The 19,129-nt window shown below is 35.5% G+C and overlaps 1 protein-coding gene across 1 annotated transcript; it reads left to right on the top strand.

Moving 5' to 3' along the window:
- Window positions 1-5,823: 5,823 nt before the first annotated feature.
- On the top strand, window positions 5,824-14,156 carry LOC105031939 (uncharacterized). The gene is made up of 2 exons (XM_010906239.4): window positions 5,824-6,477; window positions 13,826-14,156. The coding sequence occupies exons 1-2, from the start codon at window positions 5,947-5,949 to the stop codon at window positions 14,138-14,140; spliced, it is 846 nt and encodes a 281-aa protein (XP_010904541.2). The 5' UTR covers window positions 5,824-5,946; the 3' UTR covers window positions 14,141-14,156.
- Window positions 14,157-19,129: the final 4,973 nt, after the last annotated feature.

Here is a 19,129-nt window from a genome sequence, read left to right as displayed (position 1 = left end):
CAATGATCTGTTCATAAGAGGAAAAAATAACACCAAAGAAGAAAAAATATATAAATAATTTTAACCATCAGTTTGATGATTTTTAAAATCTAGTCGAACAAGCTCTGATTGCCTCTCATAGCTTTGGTAATTTCTAGATATCTCTACCCCAATAAGAAAGATCATCCAAAAATACCTAAAAATCCACCCACAAATCGTCAGAAAAAGGAAAAATGGTGAGAATATTGAGTGGATCAGATATTCTGAGCTTTAACATTCTCTACCAAAGTTAAGAGGAGGGAATAAACCATTACAAGCCATCAGCTATTGGAGAGCATCTTATCCATTGACCAAGTCTTGTTCCATGGCTCTCTCCTTAAGCTTGTAATTGGAAGCCACTTGGCATTATCTTCACCTCTCTCCAATTCAAAAAATTCAAACTTCACCACTGATTCCTCCCTTCTCCAGCTATAAATAGTCTCTTGGAGGAGAATTGGATCCCCTTCTCCTATTATAGATCTCTTTTAGCCCTCTTGTGCTCTTTTTAAGTCGTTGATTTCTTAGCTTATGCTTTAGCTTCTCTTTAACTTTCTCTCTTCCCCTCCCCTTCCCTTAATTCTTATTCTCCCACAATCCTATTAAATCTATATCTCCCAAATTGAAGGAGCAAGGCCCATTTTAGATCCAAGAATGCTTGAAGCAAACAAGAGTCCAAGTTAGAGGAGATCAGTAAGGGGTCTCCTCCAAAAAGGTGGAAGCAAACTGAATTGTGCCAATCTACCACCAGAGAATTCTTCTTTCCCTTTCTTCTTTTGTTTTTCTTGCTACAAACTTGTAATCTTCATATATATCACGTAATTCAATCAATTTTAACAAAAATTCTTGCTCCTAGATGGTAAGATTGCTTGCGTTTCTATTTTCTTTCAGATTTCAGCTTAGTTCTTGCATCTTAGTTAAGTAGATTGTAAACCTTTACTTTCTTTTAATTTCTAGAATATCTAATGGAAGCCTAGGGTCCAAGACCCTTTGATCTAACTCTATAGAAAGCTCTTGCGTTATACGAAACCCCAATTGTATCATTATAGTGTGTGCATGGGGAGAAAAGTTTTGGTTTCTAAATCCTGGCCACCATGCAAGTGCTTAATAGGTGCATGGTGTGTATGCCCTAGACCCCTTCCACATAAGGAAATATGAGCCTAGACCTTCATTATATATATATATTAAAACCAGCATATACAATATGCATCTATTATCATAAAGCCATGAAAGTTAGAAAATTAAACCTTGATTTGGGATGGAAGGATTTTTACAAATAATATTAATAGCTGAAAATTAAATTGTGGTACAAAAATGAATATCATATCCTTACAGACATTCGAATATCCCTATGTAGCATGCTGAATTGGAGTCGTTATTAATCAACATGTGTGCTAGCTATTCATTTGTTTAAGTTATGCTCAACTCATTAAATAGGTAGGCTTAGATTTAAATTTGATTGGGTATAAATGGAAGATTTATTTCTTGTACCTTTCGGATTTAGAATTAATATCTCTACCTAGAATAGAGTGATTTTGAATTTTGATAGTTATATTATTAAACAATTGTAGATTTTTAAATTTTAATTTTGATTGATTTAAAGTATTAAATGAGTGACATTGATCCATGCAGATGAAAGAGTCCATGATAGAAAATATATTGGCTTAATTAATAAAATGATCTCTGAGATTTGGAGTTAAAATTATTTTAGTCCCCAACTTGTAAAAGTTTCAATGGAATCTCTGACTTAAGGGATATGATTCATTTTGGTCATTACCGTTAGTGTTCTGTTGCTAATCAAATAGAACTATATAGATGGCTTTGAATGATACTAATAGGTCAAAGACGTGGCAAAGTGAGTCTATTTGGAGGGAATGTGCCACATCATTATATTGTTGGAGGAAATTTTTCTTGCCAAAATATGAAAGAAGAAGCTCTGATTTTAGAGAGAATAAAGCTCCTAGAGGAAAAAAAAATATAGGATTGAGAGAGAAAGAGAAGAAAAAAGAAGAGAAGAGTTACCTTGACTTCATGGACAGTGCATCTCCAACTATTTTTGTGGAAAAATGTATCATTAAAGACTTCATGGACAGCGATTAATCCAGAAAGGAGATTTCTCGGATGCAAGAGCTATAGAGTGGGTTGGCTTTCTTTTCTTCTTTCTTTAGCCATTGAATCATGTATTCTTTCTTAATTTGATGCACAAAGCATTTGACCTCCTCTTATTTTTGGTGGTAGCAATATGATGTATGTGGGTATTTTGCTTGGTATGACCCCTCCATCGATGATCGTGAGAGATAGGTTGTTATAGGGCTATTGTGAAAGATTAGGAGAATAGAGATAGAAATGTAGCCGAAAGAAGAAAAAAATGTTTCAAACTATGTTCTTTGCTTTTTGGGATTTGCACTGATTTTTTTGTACATTTTATGGTTTGTCTTTCTATTTGCCTAGCTAGAATCAAAAATTGACTAGGGTTTGATTTTAATAAGCACCAATGGCTGTTTGTGGCTTATGCCTTTTTTTGTGTGATTTAAGTTGGGATATGTGACATTGCAATGTTTGTAATTACAGGATTATATTTTGTATACTTCAACTAGGACAATGTTGATGAAGTTGGTAATGATCTCAAAAACCTATAATGAATTGCTACTTTTATATTTTGGAATAGTTTTTTTTTTATTCCATCTCTTTTTTGCTATGTATCATCGAGCAGTAGGTTAAATATGAGAGCTACTAATAAAATCTGTATGGCACATCATCCCAATTGAGTATAAAACTGAATCTTTTGTGTTCAATCTCTTTTCTAGTATTTATCATTGAGCAGCAGATTAAAATGGGCTGATATGATAACAAGCTAAAAATAAAACCTATATGGCATAGCATCCTAGTTGAGGATACCATTGAATCTTATACAAGATATTCTACTGATACATTCATTTAATCTATAATTATGTAAGGCAACTTCATGTAGCAATAGAAGATTGCTCTTTTTTGAATCATATTTAGCAAGGTAAGGCAAATCTCAATCACTTAAATTTGAGAAAAAATCAATTGCAGATACATGAATCTATCTATTCGAATAGAATAATCTATTTGTAGTATTGGTATTAACTCCACAATAGATAATGCTATACTATATTGCTACTTGGTTACTTAGAACTCTTTTGAATTGCAGCACAAATACTAAGGGTTGCCAATCAATCCTTCTAAAGAATGGCATGCACTAAAAAGTTACAGCATGAAACTTTTCACTTTCATTAATTTTTTATAAAAGAGAAATGGTATACAGAAAGTTTCAGTAACAATATCAACCTTTTAGTTTGATACTAACCATTATACCAAAAAAACAATAATACATAACATGTGCTTATAATTACACCATTGCTAACAAGGACTTCTTCCCATAAATTAAAAAATAAAACATTCTTTACATGCTCAACTTGATTTGTCCTTCTGCACTACAACATTACTTGGTTCTACCAGACTAGATTGCAGTGGGTTTAATTTAGGATTGCTGTATCTGACTTTATTATGTGCTTTGAGTTGCTGTAGATTTAGCTACAGTTGATGTGGATTTACTTGGTACTGGATATGATACTATTATATTAGTTATAGTATGTTGTGCAGCTTTATTTGTCTGTGATGTTCGATATTGGCTAGAGCCTTGAAATGAAAAATGGCAATAAGTAAATTAATAAATATTGAACATATAAGAATACACAAATATGGTGAGCTCACACAAGCATCCATTTGACAGTAACTGTTGATGAGAGTCCTCGAAGATATGATGAACTCCCTCCATAGATAGTCTTTTTTATAACCTTCATTTCAAAAAATATAATGTATAAATTGAATTTACAAATGACATCCAGTTAAAAAATTTAAAATTATATTTGATCATCTTCATTAGTAAACTATTACAGCTGCATTTCCTCTTGTTGGTCCATTTGATGGACTAAATTGTGGTGGGTCTATGCTACTTTTACAAGTCCTTTTACCCTTTAAGTCAAGAAAAAATCATGTATTAGTACAAACATTATTCCTTAAAAAGACATTGTGTTATTGCACTTAGCTAAGAATATAACTTACTTTTGTAGTTGCATTAGATTCTCTCAAGCCTCTTGGTTAACTAGCTGATGGTGGTTCTAAGTTCCTACCAATGTCTCTTCTACATGTTCTTTTGTTATGCCCTTCTCCACCATATTGTCCACATCATAGCTTGAAGCTTCTTTTGAGCTTGATTGGATTTTTTACTTCATCTACCTCCTTTCTCTTTGATACCTTTGGCCTACTTGGTGTCTTCTTAAGAACATTAGGAGGTTGTATTTCCTCCATACCATATTTTGGCCATAGCTTAGGACCGTTAATTAGGTTAAAAATTGGGTCATATATTTTTAGGTAGGTATCCTTCTTGAAAAAGTTTTGTATATAAGTCTCAGGCTCCTCTCTATTATCTCAAATTACTACCACAGCATGTGCACATGGGATCCCAATCAAGTCCCACTTCTTATGGGTGTAAGTGTGCTCTCTCAAGTTAACTACAAAACCATCCAAGTTATCTAGATAACTTATCCCAACTTTTGGCCCTCTGAAGAGCTAGGCCAATACCTAGCAAACTGGTCCTTATTCTTTTCTAACTTTTTTTGAATTTTGGGATAAATTTCACCTTTGAATCTCATCATCTTATTCTTTTTGTTTATGATCTTATTCATTATTTTGCTTTTTATAAGCTCAAGAGTTATTAAAATAGACTTCTCCCTCACATCTAAAATAAATCTATTGAAAGCTTTATAGAGATTGTTTGCTAACATGTCACACTAAAAATATGTACTAAAATATGATCTCAACCGAAAAGGGAACTTATCTTAAAGTCACTTATAAGCATCTTCAGATAGCTCCTTCAGCTTGTCCATTTTTTCTCAAAGTTCTCCACATATGTTGTCCTGGCACAGTTCCACAAAGTATCCATCAACTTCTTTCTTGGATACTTTGCTTTGAAGTTGAATATAGATGTCTGATATAAATCTATGTTCAGCATGTAGAAAAAGCTCTTCAAATGTTGGCACCAGTCCCTAGCATATGATGCATGCACACATCAAATTGAAGTAAACATAGTTAATGTTAAATGAAAAAATAAGAAAGAACATAATTTGTACCTTCTTTTGAAACATATCAATAATACTCACTCGCCATAGCTAGATCTAAGCATCTCAAATATAGCCGACATCTACTTTAACTCCATCTACCCGTATACTAGAAAGATATGCATGCATATCATTGTAGAATTCATTTGAGCCATTAATGCCTGAAATGGGGTAAGCTATATCCTACACCGCATGCACCAACATGTCTTTGCATCATATCAATCAGGTCATCTCGATTTTATGGGCCACATGTTTGGGCCATATCTTTTATACGAAAGAATGATTGTTATTTTTTTTTCACAACATCAACTATTAGATCATATCTCGCACAACTTTGAAGCATATTGAACTCTCTTTGTATGGCTACATAGACCCAATGGTGTATATCATGAAAAAAAAAAAAGTTGAAAAAAAAAAAAGGTGAATCATTCTTCCGTGTGAAAGATACAATCCGGCTAGTGATGAATGGGGTCTAAAAGAATGAGACCATCTGATTCGTGTGGTGTAACATGCAGTGGAGGATATAATTTCTTCCGAAATAGGCTTGCCAGCATCAAATTGAGTCCAGACACCTCCAAACAGGCACCTCGTAATTTCAAGAAATAGAAAAGAAAAGAAAAGAAAAGGAGAGCCCTTGGTGTGGAGCGGGTGTACGTTTATCCATTTACCTTCTGATCACTGGATCCGTATCGACACCACAAGCCCTGTCTCTTCCCAAGAGAATGCGTTCGTGTTGTCCACAACCCAGAATTTTTGAGGGTGATGCAACAACCTCCGTTCCATTCTCATGCTTTCCATTCATCCACCCCTCAAGCCATGGCCAAAACCCAAGCCTCCCTCCTCTCCTCCCCTCCCAAAAATCTCAGCATCCTCCTCCCATCCCAACCCACGGAAAAACCCAGCCGCCTCCTCTCCATCCTCTTCAGCAGGCAAAATCAAACGCCTCGTCCTCACCAGCGAAGGCCGGACCAAGCTCAACACCCTCCCGGACCGAGACTTCTACTCCTACCCTCGCTTTGTAACCCACGTCGACGATGGCTTCATCTCGACGCTAACCGACCTCTACCGAGAGAGGTTGGCCCCTGGGTGGGAGATTCTGGACCTCATGAGCTCCTGGGTCAGCCACCTGCCAAAAGAGGTGGAGTACAAGAGAGTGGTGGGTCATGGGCTCAATGCCCAGGAGCTGGCCAAGAATCCAAGATTGGACTACTTTTTCGTGAAGGATTTGAACCAAGATCAGGAGCTCCAGCTTGAGAGCTGCAGCTTTGATGCTGTGCTTTGTACGGTGAGCGTGCAGTATCTCCAGTGGCCGGAGAAGGTACAATGTCTTCTTGCCTCATCTACTAAGGATTTTCGTTTAATTCTTCAATTGTTGTGAATCTCCGCAATGTTCATCTTTGTCTCCTGGTTTTAATTCAATGTGGATTAGATGCAGTTGTGGTAGAATGGCAATAACTTCTTCCATTGAATATGATGTGTTTTTGTTGAAAGATGAACTGCCATGAAATTGAAATCGAGGCCAACTTTCTGTTTCATGGAAGCTTGGCATGTCCATAGCCAACGTAGATGATGAATCTTATCTAGTTCTTTAGTGGTTGGTTTTTGGAGTTTCTTCTTTCTTGTCATTAACTACTATGCTATGCAAAATTCAAATTAAAATGTATTTGTAATCTGCCCTTATTTTGGAAAAATTATTCGTCCAAGAATTTAGTGCGGAAAGGAACCAATATGGGAAGTTCTTTATGTAAATGTGTACACATGATGCATCACTTTTGTTGAATGAGGAGTTAGGGGTAAAGGAAATCAAGGTTTGTTACTGCAACTATGCATAGCTCCATCATTCCTCCCCTGTATCTTCTCCTTATTGTTGAAAAGCCTTGATATGATGCTGAAATCCTTTTGTATGCTATATTCCATAGCAAGAGTGCTGATGAAAATGACAAATTTCTCCACCTTTTATGGAGGAAAAGGAACCATTGCCTATCTATTATAAGTTATAACCGCAGATGCTTGATTACTGTCAATCTACTTTTCTCCTTATGTAACTATGTGGTAGTTGCTACCATTCAAGAGGATAGGCTAAGCTGTGTACTACATACAGAAAATAAATATTGATTGGTGAGAAGCAGTGTTACATGGACATAGATGCGAGAATTGGATTCTTTGACCTTGGGAGAAAAAGAGAGATACAAGGATACGTAGAATAATATATAGATTTAACTAAATTATGTATTTATAGCTTTAAACATTAAAAAAATGTTAGAAACATATTGTTTATTAAGATATTTCAATATACATCTTCCTTATTCAACCTTTCCAACTAACTTAAGAATATTAGCAAAATAATATTTTGCAAAGTTGTTTCAATACTTACATTCTTAGTAAATCTCAGAAAAAGAATAATTACTCACTTCTAATATCAAATTAGATGATCAAACTCATTGTTGGAAGAGTTCAACTAACTTATTATTGAAGAGTTCAGTTCAACTAAATTGTAATATTTAAAAGTATCTACTGAAGAACTTTGTAAGTATCCATTATGTATCTAACTTAGATATTTATCTGGCATATATTTTGGAGCTAGACATGAGTGTCCAAGTAACGTGGTGAGAAGCAAGGATCACTAAATTGGTATTGGGGCCTATACCAATCGATGATCGGCATGATACAATATGGGTCCATGCCATGTCGCGTCAGGGAATTTTGGCTTTTTTTATTCCCAAATTTTGGACTGAAGTTGTTATATGGCTTGCCAACTTCAATTCAAAATTCAAAAATTTTAAGAAAGAAAAGGCCAACACTTCTCCCTTGTTTCAAAAAGAAGACAGCATGAGAGAGAGAAAGAGAGGGAGAGGGAGAAAAGGAGCAAGGGAGAGAAAGAGAGGGCAAGAGGGAGGGAGGTGGAGAGGGAGGGCTTGAAAGCTCTTGTTGGTCATTGTCAGGGAGGGGGGAAGCAAGAGAGGTAGAGAGAGAGGGAGAGGGAGAAAGAGGAAGGGAGGGAGGCATGGAGGACAGAGTGCTCTACCAAATTTATCTTTGATGTAGTTGCTAAAGTCGGATAATAAAAGACTAAGTTTAATTGAAATGCAAAATGTGTGATTTTAGATCTTATATCATCTTATGCTATATTGCATTATAACCATTACCGAATTTATATCCAACTCATGAAACAATTGCCACTAAACAACACAGATCTCTTGACCAAGCTGATCTTTGGGCACAACATTAACTTATATTAAACCATGGAAGGTATCTAGAGCATGTAAAATCGGAGGAGCACAATGTTGGATAGGTTTTGATAATCTGATGAATTCACTACAAATTTAGTGGTACAATGTGCATGAGAATGTTAATTATGATGTCATATTGCCCTGAGAGTGCATTATACGGAGAAATAAGTTATATGTTAGGTTTATACATGATTATGCACTGGTAGTTTAACATTATCACTTCTTTTTGGTGGTTAACTCTAAGGGATTTTTTGAAAGTTCATGCAAGAACTAGCAGGATGAGCCAGAGAGGGAGCACAAGGGTAAGGATGGGAGGAGCAAGAGTGGGGGAGGTAGAGTGCAGGGGGTTCACAAGGCTGGGTAGCCGTGAAATTAAAAAAAAAAAAAGACCTCTCAAGGTCTTTCAATCCCCCAGCATGTTCTCTCCCTCTCCCTCCCTTTCCCCACCCCCAAGCCCCCATTGCAGTGGACACTCTCCTCTCACCCATCCTGTTGGATCAACTTCCCAGATAGGCACTAATATTATTAATTCATTGGAAATGTTTCATCTTCTATTTAACCAAGATGTATTCTATAAAGGTTTAACTCCTTAAAGCATTTTCTTCAATCCCTTGATTATTTTGGGCCCAAAATTTCTTGCCATAATTTGGTAAGAGAACTAAAATTCACTATCGATATATTTGTGGTCCAATGATTTTAATTAAAGAGGATGTTTTGTTTAAAATTTTCTGTTGTATATGTCTAGTGCACATGATATTCTTGACCATAGTCCTAAAGGTTATATATATTTGGCAGTATTGGTTAAGATTTTTAAAGGTAGAAGTTGAAAGACCAATGAGTTAATAAGATTTCATTGCTTTTTTTCTAACTACATCTTTGTATGTCCCTTAATCTTAAGATTCCTTTGAATTCTCCACTAAAGATGGTGAAAATGGAGGACAAATCAATTATATACAGGAGGACCTAGGTTCGCTGTCTCGATATTGGGCTCTCTATCAGTGCCAACTTGTTACTATATCGGTATGGGGCTGGTTTGACGTATTGAGTGTCCTTAGGCTACCCATACCACATATCGATACTGAACCGGTTCGGTACAGTACGCTTCGTACCATCCATTTTGGTACAATATGGCACACCTTGGGGGGGACTATAATTATTCGTAGTGTTCATCATCATATGAAAGATAGCATATGGTGCACCATATTTCTACATGTTTTCCTTTGTGAATTCATATCTCTGATTGAATCATTACTAATGCTCTATTTGAATGTTAGCTAGCTCTGAACCACTCCATATGTGCATAAACTAGATGGGAATGGATTATGTCCTTTGTTCTAATACTACTAATATAGCATGAAATTCTTTTAAGCATAGTGGTCTACAACTTCAATTATAAAAGATGAAGATAGTAGGAAGAAAGTAATATTGGAAAGATTGGGTGGAAAAAAAAATTGAATATACCTTAGAAATATTGAAGTGATTCTTGCAAATCTTTTTAGGTTCACATTATGTCTAGGTGATAGGATCTATGGTAAATTTGCCATGACCTTTACGTTGTTGATGTTGAATTGAGAGAGAGAAAGAGTGAAAATTCTATTTGAAATGAAACTATCATAAAGATACTCTCAAAACTGTTGAAGCCTCTCTTAGAGCCCATACTTAAAGTGATCACTTTTTGCTCACCTAAGGGACTGATGAGTTCTCCATGCTAAGATACTTATTGATGCAACACAAGGTGCAAGCAATGGGTACTATGACCAACTAGACCATGCTAAGTATCGAAGGAGCCAATGGATTTGCAGGTGAAAACTGCAGCAAGCAAAAAATTGATTTATTTCGATCAGGGATAGTATCAAATTTTAGTCATGTTTCCATATTTGTAATAGAATAATTCTAGTATATTTTTTTATTACTGAGTCCTATTTTAAGTATGAATCTGCATCGGGTTTAATACCTAAATTAGGGCTAGGATATCATGTCCCATAAATATTCATGTAATACATTGTAAGGGATGGCCTTTGAGATATTAATAAAATTCTTTTTGAGAGAAAGGAAGAATTCTTCAATCCAGTGTTCTTCCGTTTGCATATCACTTTGAAGCATAACATCGTCAATCAAATCGCTCCTTTTCCCACTGCATCACTTACTAATGTGACACAAGATCACTAGATGTACGATGTAAATGTAATCACCTATTTGAAGTAGGTGAAAAGTCTTACACAACTTGAAAACTTGACCAGTCACAGCCTATAGATCTTTAGAAGCAAACCACTAACTGGACTCCTTTTCCTTCCAATATTGGGATATCATGTTGATTCGGCCTCACATAGCCATCAAGCCACATTTAGCTAGTATATCTTTGACATACATTAATCTTAAGTGTAGAAAGGATTATGTTGTCACAATATTGAATCTCTTTGCATTAAGACAACCAGTAGAACTTCTCTCATGTCTTAGATTCAAATACAAAAACTATTCCACTTCATGCAAGAACTCAAATCTTGCCCTTTCTTAGGCAACTTGACCATATATGTCTTAATTGGAGTATGCAAATTGATTACTGGCTCATCCCCTTTAGTGCTAGAGTTGGAGACAAGTGCCCCTTGGGGTAGCCGTGCCCTTCACCCTGCAGTTTCAATCTATCCCCTTATAAATGTAGGAGCCTCCACTCTTGGATTGGAATCCCCTTTAGTTTCTCACATTAAGAGTAGTTTAGATTATTATGCTTTCTTCCTATCTCAAATTTCAAAATAATTATTATTTTTTCTTTTCTTGTGAAGAAAAATCTCTTTCTATCATGGATGCTAAACAACAGGAGTTTATTGGAGAAACAAACCAACTAATAACCTCTCTCCTTCCTCCCTCCCTCCCTCTCTCCCCCATCTATCTCTTTGAATCTTTTGAGATTGTGGGATGTCTCTATTTCCATGCTTCAGGCAAAGGACAACAAGCATCTCTCTCTTGCCCCCCCTCCTCCCTTTAGAGGAACCCAGATCTATGATTTAGTTGTATTCAAGGTTTTAAATCCTATGGGATGGAGGTATTTCAGTATCTCCATAGAACGGGATGCTCCGCTATCCCGTCCCGATCATGCATCCCGATAGATATTCTTCATCTCTCTTTCTTTTCTTTTCTTTTTTGTTCTATCTTCCTTTCTTTCTTTTTCTTCCTTTTTTTTTTCATCCCTTCCTTTCTTTTTTTTCCTTTTTCTTCTTTCTCTTTTCTTCTTCCTTTTTTCCTTCCTTTCTTTTTCTTCTCCTTTTCCTTCATTCTTTCATTTTTCTTCTTTCCTTTCACTTTTTCTTTTTTATCTTCCTTTCTTTCTTTCCTCTTTCTTCTTCTTTTCCTGCATGGATAGAATTCAGAGTCCCGACCTTGTTCTGGTCCCGTTTTCCTACAGAAACGAAATGGGATGGTCGGGATGCCCCCTGTCCCACCGGGACATAAAACCTTGATTGCATTGTCTTATTCTCTCATCATATATCTCTATCTTGTGGCTGATAGGACTAGGGTTTTTGACATTGTTGATGTGTGTGTGTATCCCATCCAAAATATCGGTCCTATTCTTAAATATGAGTGTCCAATTAGCTTTGATTTAGTGTAATTCATTGCAGTTGTGTCTTTCTCTCAAAATTATTTTGTTGGATTTTTGTGCTTTTCTCTATTATTTGTTGTGCCTATGCTCAATTCTTAATCGGTTTTTGTTGTGAGATGCCAATTCTATTGAAGTTTTTAAATACTTCGTGCCACCAATATAAATAATATATTAATAATTCAACACTATCGAGTTGGATAATTTTTTTGAATAAATATTGATTCTCTGAGGCTATTGTCATCATTTTTTTTTGATAGCAAAGAAATAAAGGATAATATTATTAGTTAAAGACCGATAAGAATAATTATCTTTATTTTATATTTTAAATATATTTTGAAAGTAATTTTTATAATTATTATTAACTTCAAGTTAAATGAATACGAGAAAGTTGTCGGACTTTGGCACCCTTTCATCAAAATCCTAGCTTTACCTATGTTGGTGCCTATTGAAAGAGTCATCAATGATTCTCAACAATGGTTACATCTATCTTTTGCTCTATAGCTATATTCTCATAGAGAATGAAGAAGTCAATCATCACCGAGCTTATAGTTCTTTTGGAAAACCCCAAGAAAAATAATTTCACAAATATTACCTATGTATTTAACATTTATGGAATGAGATGCAGCTAGTATCAACTGTATGATCTAAGATTCAATGTTTAATTGCAACCTTTTCCTTGTACTAATGACTTTCTTTGGTTGATTCCTTGTTGGATATCTTCCTACCAATTGAAGTCCAAATGAAAGATAAGTTTGTTTTATCTATCCACATGAGATAATATGTTTGGCCCCAAAATGACAAGTGATAGTGACTTTTCGATACTCAATGCTACTTTTAGGACTAGGAACACTAACATGTATTGTGCTTTAACTAGAAAGTAATGACTTTATTATTCCATAAATTACAGCCTGCTGAGTATTTTGCCCTTCATCTTCGAGGTCCAATATTTATGAACATAACCCTATAAATGCATAATAATGAACAAACCATTAACTAGTATCTCAAGATTTCTTAACAAAGATGGCTTTGAGGGCATACACTTCCAAGATGAGGATCATTACAAGTAGTGTTGCTGTACCAACCCATATCGGGCGATAGGCGGTGTACCATACCATATCGATTTGCTGAATTGATCCGTACCAACGTAGGTGTACCGTATCATACCATGTATTGATATTATAGTGAGATTTCATTGGTATAGTCTGGTACCGAGATGGCGAACTTTGATTACAAGAGTTCTAGTATTTGAAGAGATTGTATCAGTTTTTTCACTAATCCGCTACCTCAACTTTCATATTTGTATAGATTCTAACGTAATTAACTTCATCTAGCAATAGGGATACATATCACTAGGGAATCTAATGCTAACTTGCACAAGTCATGATTTCAAATGATATGAGATTACTTCTCGCTTCATGTTGTAACATAGGTAGGGTGGTAATAATAGGTGAGATACAACATTCAAGTCATGGCCTCCCATGTTTTTTATATTGCTGCTCTTAAATTTAAAAAAAAAAAAAAAAGCCTCATGCAGACTGCTTCTAATCGCAAGCATAATTGACAAACCTTATCCTATCTAAAGGGCAAAAACTATGAAGCCACTTAATTTATTACTGATCTGGCTCAATGCCCAAATTTGTTTTGGTTGCAGTCATTCCAAAACTCAGGAAAAAACCATATGGTTTGTTTGTTTGTTGGAACTATCTTGCTCGCATTTGTCAAAATAGAAACTGCTGAAATTATGATAAGAGTGATATAGACAAGTTCTTGTCCTGTAGCTATGAAGTTCTTTGTTAAATTGGTTACCTTTAGTGATAGAATTAATTAATTGCTTCTTACAGGTGTTTGCTGAGGTGTTGAGGGTGCTTAAACCTGGTGGTTTATTTATTGTAAGCTTTAGCAATCGATTATTTTATGAAAAAGCAATCAGTGCTTGGAGGGATGGAACTGAATACAGCCGAATCCAATTGGTTCTGCAATACTTCCAATGTGTGGATGGTTTTACGCAGCCTGAGGTAGTCAAGAAATTTCCTGAGAAGGTTGATAATTCGCCTCTTGGTGGGATTATGAGATTGCTTGGGATGTCTAGAACAGACCCTTTTTATGCAGTTATTGCTCACAGAAATTTCAAACCAATATATGAAACAAATCAATAAGAATATGCATTTTGTATCTTCACTTGTCATGTACCTAACTGCAGTACATAAATCTCTCTGGAAAGTAGATTAAAAATCAATATAAATTCTTAGGTTCTTCATAGTTAATTGAGGTTTTGGGGAACAATCATTTTTTTAGTTGGAATGGTTAACTCTTTTACTGTGTTTACTTTTATGTGGATGCCATGTGCCACTATGATATCTCAATATCCATGTATGTTGCTGATTTTATGGTGATATATTAGAAATATATAGGTGTTGATTAAGATCTTATTGATGCTCATATATGCTGAATGGAAAACAAAATACAACGTTGAGAGCAGGAGAAAAGGGGTGAAACTGAAATTACCTCATGCTTATTCTTTGCTCTCATAGAAAAGCTATATAAGATGCCAAAAAAAGCTCTCATAGAAAAGGTATGGTGAGTCCCCTTTTCACTTATTTGTCGGTTAAATTACTTAAAATTCACCTAACATGGCATTCTCACACATGGCATTTTTGAGAGGGATATTTTCATCCACATCCTCGGTACAATCAAGCGGATAAATTTGCCCCTCCATGAGATGGTGTGCAAGATGAAGCACAGTCAATAGCGATGACCACCCTTTAAGTATATCGAGCATTTCATGAAAGCGTAACATATAAGATGAGGTATGTGATCTTGAATTAGGTATGAACTGGTTTTGACATATAATTTAATAGCGTTCTGCAGAGGTGCCAATTTGTTTTTGAGAGAAATACAAGGTGTCAATTAATTGAGTTGGTAAGTTCTCTTGTATTGATACAAGAGAGGTTCAATCATGCCTCACTAACTTTGCTTAGCACATAAAGCAGACATGAGGCCTGGAATAAGATTTATGCTTGCCAACTAAATGAGTTTCTAGCTCATTTTCCATGTTCTCATAAATGAAAATGAAAAACCAGAAATTGGCAGTAATGCTATACAGGTATATGATCAAAGGTCTGTATGACAAGCATAACTGTTTCAAGAGAACCCCATCATAAGCTATTCCTAACATAAATGCTCCAATTCTCCTTTCTTATAGACAAATGTATCCTTTTCCAGGACTGTTGGTGGCTATTGTAGTTGTGATGTCATATTCTTATTTCGTTTTGAGTTCTAGCATGTATGTTTTTACTTCTAATGGACCTTGGTGATTATTTGGGAATGAAGAAGACAAAATTTTGGTTGACTATATGTAAGAGATACTTTTCCTTATGGCCAAGGTAATTTAGATTAAGTTACTTTTTATAATTTTGTTTTTAAAAAAGGACAAGTGACAAAGTTGACGTATTATTTACCCCATCTAGTTTGAGGAACAAGTCGCTGGTTTTATCTGAATTTTTAAATAGAATTGTCTTTTCTTTGAATAAAATATTCGCACATAATATATGGGTGAGTAATAGGTGATAAGAGCAAACATGTTATTGGTTATGCTAAAAAGCAATCTTGTTTCATTAATAGCAACCAAACAAGACAAAAGGTATAACTGTAATTATTCCTCTTTTCTTTAACAGTAAGGCATAAATATCAAAGAAGAAGACAAGTCGGTTGATTAAAAAAAAAAAAAAAAAAAAAAGGGAGAAAAACTAACTTTCTCTTTTCCCTTGCTCTCTCCACTGTGTATACTACTACCGTATTGCGTCATTATGTATGTATTGTTGAGGACACTACCACGATAAATATCTTTTCTCCTACTTTTGTTCTTTCTTGATAACTGTTGCTGTAGAAATCTATCTTGGATCGACTTGACTAGAATTGGATAGTTACGCGGCAGTGCAGGACCTGCAAGATAAGTCTTCGATTAGAGTTGACTCCGATAGGGACCATCCGATATTTAAGTCAAATATCCAGAATAGATGGAAAGGAGTAAGTGCTTTGCGAGAGAAATTTTTTCATACCTTAGAGATCTTCTATGGGCTTTTATTTATAGACAGAGGGTGAAGAGCCGTGAGAAAGAAAGAGAATCGGATGGTTAGCCTTGACTTATTGGACAAGAAATGTCTTTTGTATTCTGCTTTATCTGAAGAGATATATTTGTTATCTCCTGTCTCTTCGAAAATATTGACTCGAGAAGAAGAATCGATGGTTCATCCTACTTTGTTGGGCAAGATATATGTGTTATCTTTTATCTGAAAAAATATGTTTGTTATTTCTTTTTTATCCCACTCTTAGCAAGTTGTCATGCAGATTCTAAGACTTTCTTGACTAGCATAAATTAGGTACAATATATTTTCACAATATTAGTCTGAGTCGGCCATCATCAAGATTGGATCGGGCCTAACTTCCCTATGCGTCGGCTTTATCAAGGAAAGAATTTCCTACCCATACATATGGATAGGAAATTCTTTCCTTGATCAAGATGATGCATAGGGAAGTTATGTATGGGTAGAAAATTCTTTGATAAAGTCGATGTATAGGAAAGTTGGATCCGATCTAATTTTGATGATGGCCGACCTAGGTTAATATTTCAAAAAAATATTATACCCAATTTATGCCAATCGAAGAAATTTTAGAATTCATGCGACAACTTACTGAGAGCGGATAAAGAAGAAATAACAAACATATTTCTCTAAATAAAAGATAACAAGCATATCTTACCCAACAAAGTAAGGTTAATCGTTGATTCTCTTTTTCTAGCCGGCATTCTTGATGAGGTAGGAGATAATAAATATATCTCTCTAGATAAAGTAGAAAATAATAGAGATACCTAATAACTCAAAATTAATTGCCTGATTCTCCTTCCTTCTCTTGTTCTTTAGCCTTTACCTATAAATAAAGGCCTATAGAGGACCTCCAAGGTATGAAAAAATCTCTTCCAAAGTGTTTACTTCTTTCCATCTGTTCTAGATATCTGACTTGAGCATCGAAGGACCTCTATCGAAGTCAACTCCAGTCTGAAATTTATCTTATAGGTCCTACCTCCCCTGTCCTATCATCGCCGACTTGCGGTCGCTGTCCAATTTCAGTCAATACTTCCAAGATAGATTTTTACAATAACAGATTGGTACTAGAGAAAGGATTCAGATCCGTTTATGAAAAGAAGTGAGCATCTTATCAAAAGAACTTTGTTGTGTTGCTCTAATGCTATCGAATTCTTAAAGACCAGATCGGCTAGACATCGACCAGATCCAAGCTGACTACATCTAGATTGGCTAGATGTCAATCAGATCCAAGCCGATCATTTTCAAATCGGCTAGTTGCTGACCAAATCTAGAATAGGACTCACCACCCTCCTTGAAAGATCCGTGCTCCGTCTTTCACCATCACGAGTCAAGTAGATCAGTTAACAACCTCCAAGCTATTCTAATTGGGCTCAAAACTAGGAGGCTCAAAATAAGGAAGGAGATTGCAACATCCAGATAAAGAAAATTATAAAAATCTTCTGATTTTCAAATCATGATGGATCCATGCTTTTTTATTTCAAAATTTGAATTCTTGATGGAATTCAAGTGAGAAAGAAGATCGCAATATCCAGATAAAGGAGGTTATGAAAATCTCTCGATTTTCGAATCATAACGGATCTGCTCTTCCTCATTTTAAAATTTGAATTCTTGATGGGATCCCAATAAGAAAGGAGATGGCAACATTCAAATAAAGAAAATTATAGAAAACCTTCAATTTCTGAATCATGACAGATCTGCACTTAATTATTTCAAAATTTGAACTCTTGGAGGGACCAAACGAGGAAAGAGATCATAGGATCTAAATAGAAAAGGAGATCGTAGCATCTAAATGAGGAAGAAGATCACGACGGATTAAAATCCAAACAAAAAAAAGAGATTACGGAAGTATCTCGAATTCTGCCCCCTAAATCATGATGGATCCATGCTTTCTTATCTATCTGAACAAAATCAAGGGTGTTCTAGGAGAATAGGCTTATAAAGGGAAAGACTCCGATGACTCAAAGCTCTTATGGTAGGAGGCTTTAAAGTTCTCATCCATCAGTCCATTTTCTTTCCTTTTTTCTGGTCCACAGGTCTTTGAGAAACCAAGTCGAGGTAAAGATCAAATCGGATCGAGGTAAAGATCAAATCGAATTGAGAGGAAGATCAAACTAAACCAAAGCAAAGATCAAGGCCGAGCTGAGGTGAAGATCAAATTGAGTCGAGACAAAGATCAAGGCCGAACCGAAGTGAAGATCAAACTGAGTGAAGGCAAAGATCAAACTTAGTCGAGGTGAAGATCAAACCGAGCCAAGGTGAAGATTAAACTTAGCCAAGGTGAAGATCAGGCTGAATTAAGGCAAAAATCAAAGTCGATCCAAAGTAAAGATCAAACCAAACCAAGGTAAGAAATTGGGGAAGAGAGAAACTAAAGAGAGGAGTGAAGAAGATTGGAGAGAGAAACTCTTCTTTTTTTTTTTTTCTCTTTTTTTTTTTTCTTTTTTTTAGTTTATTAGCAAAACAAGAGACTTCTTGATCCCCTTCTTTTTTCAATGTTAATGTGGCTTGAATTTTGAATATTTTTTATGAGCTCGAATTATGAGTCGATCTGAAAAGCTCGCGTTGTGATCTGAATGAAATTTTTTTGGGAGGTCTGTGGTGATAGCGGAAGGCATGGGCCAATCTCGACAGATTTTTGGTAAAAGATTTGAGAAATCAGACCGCGGCTAGAGTTTAGAGAGTTCTGAGTGATTGTATTTCTCTTTTCATCATAGTGAAATTTTTCTCTCATATTTTGCCCGTGGACGTAGGCTTTATGGCCGAACCACGAAAATTCTATGTCCATTTTTTCTTCTCTTCTCTATTCTGTATGATTGTACGAGTCTGTGTGTGTCTTATTTTTGTGCTTATTGTAATACTTAAAATAAAGGATTCATGGCTAGTGGTTGGTGGTGGTTGGAGCCATGGCAACCTAGCCGATGGTCATCCATCCCAATGATTGGTGGTGGCGAATGATGCTGGAAATCAAAAAAAAAATAAAATATGAGAAAAATAGGGGCTCTATTTTTCTCAAAAAGTTTTGGCGATTGTCAGTCAAAATTA

Source organism: Elaeis guineensis, chromosome 9, assembly GCF_000442705.2.
Source record: "Elaeis guineensis isolate ETL-2024a chromosome 9, EG11, whole genome shotgun sequence".
NCBI lineage: Eukaryota > Viridiplantae > Streptophyta > Magnoliopsida > Arecales > Arecaceae > Elaeis > Elaeis guineensis.
This window is presented reverse-complemented; position numbering and strand designations above follow the sequence as displayed.

Excerpts from the sequence above, each read along its gene's own strand:
- LOC105031939 (XM_010906239.4), top strand. The coding sequence starts at position 5,947 with ATGCTTTCCATTCATCCACCCCTCAAGCCATGGCCAAAACCCAAGCCT. Across the intron at positions 6,478-13,825 it reads ATCTCCAGTGGCCGGAGAAG|GTGTTTGCTGAGGTGTTGAG; the intron begins GTACAATGTCTT and ends TGCTTCTTACAG.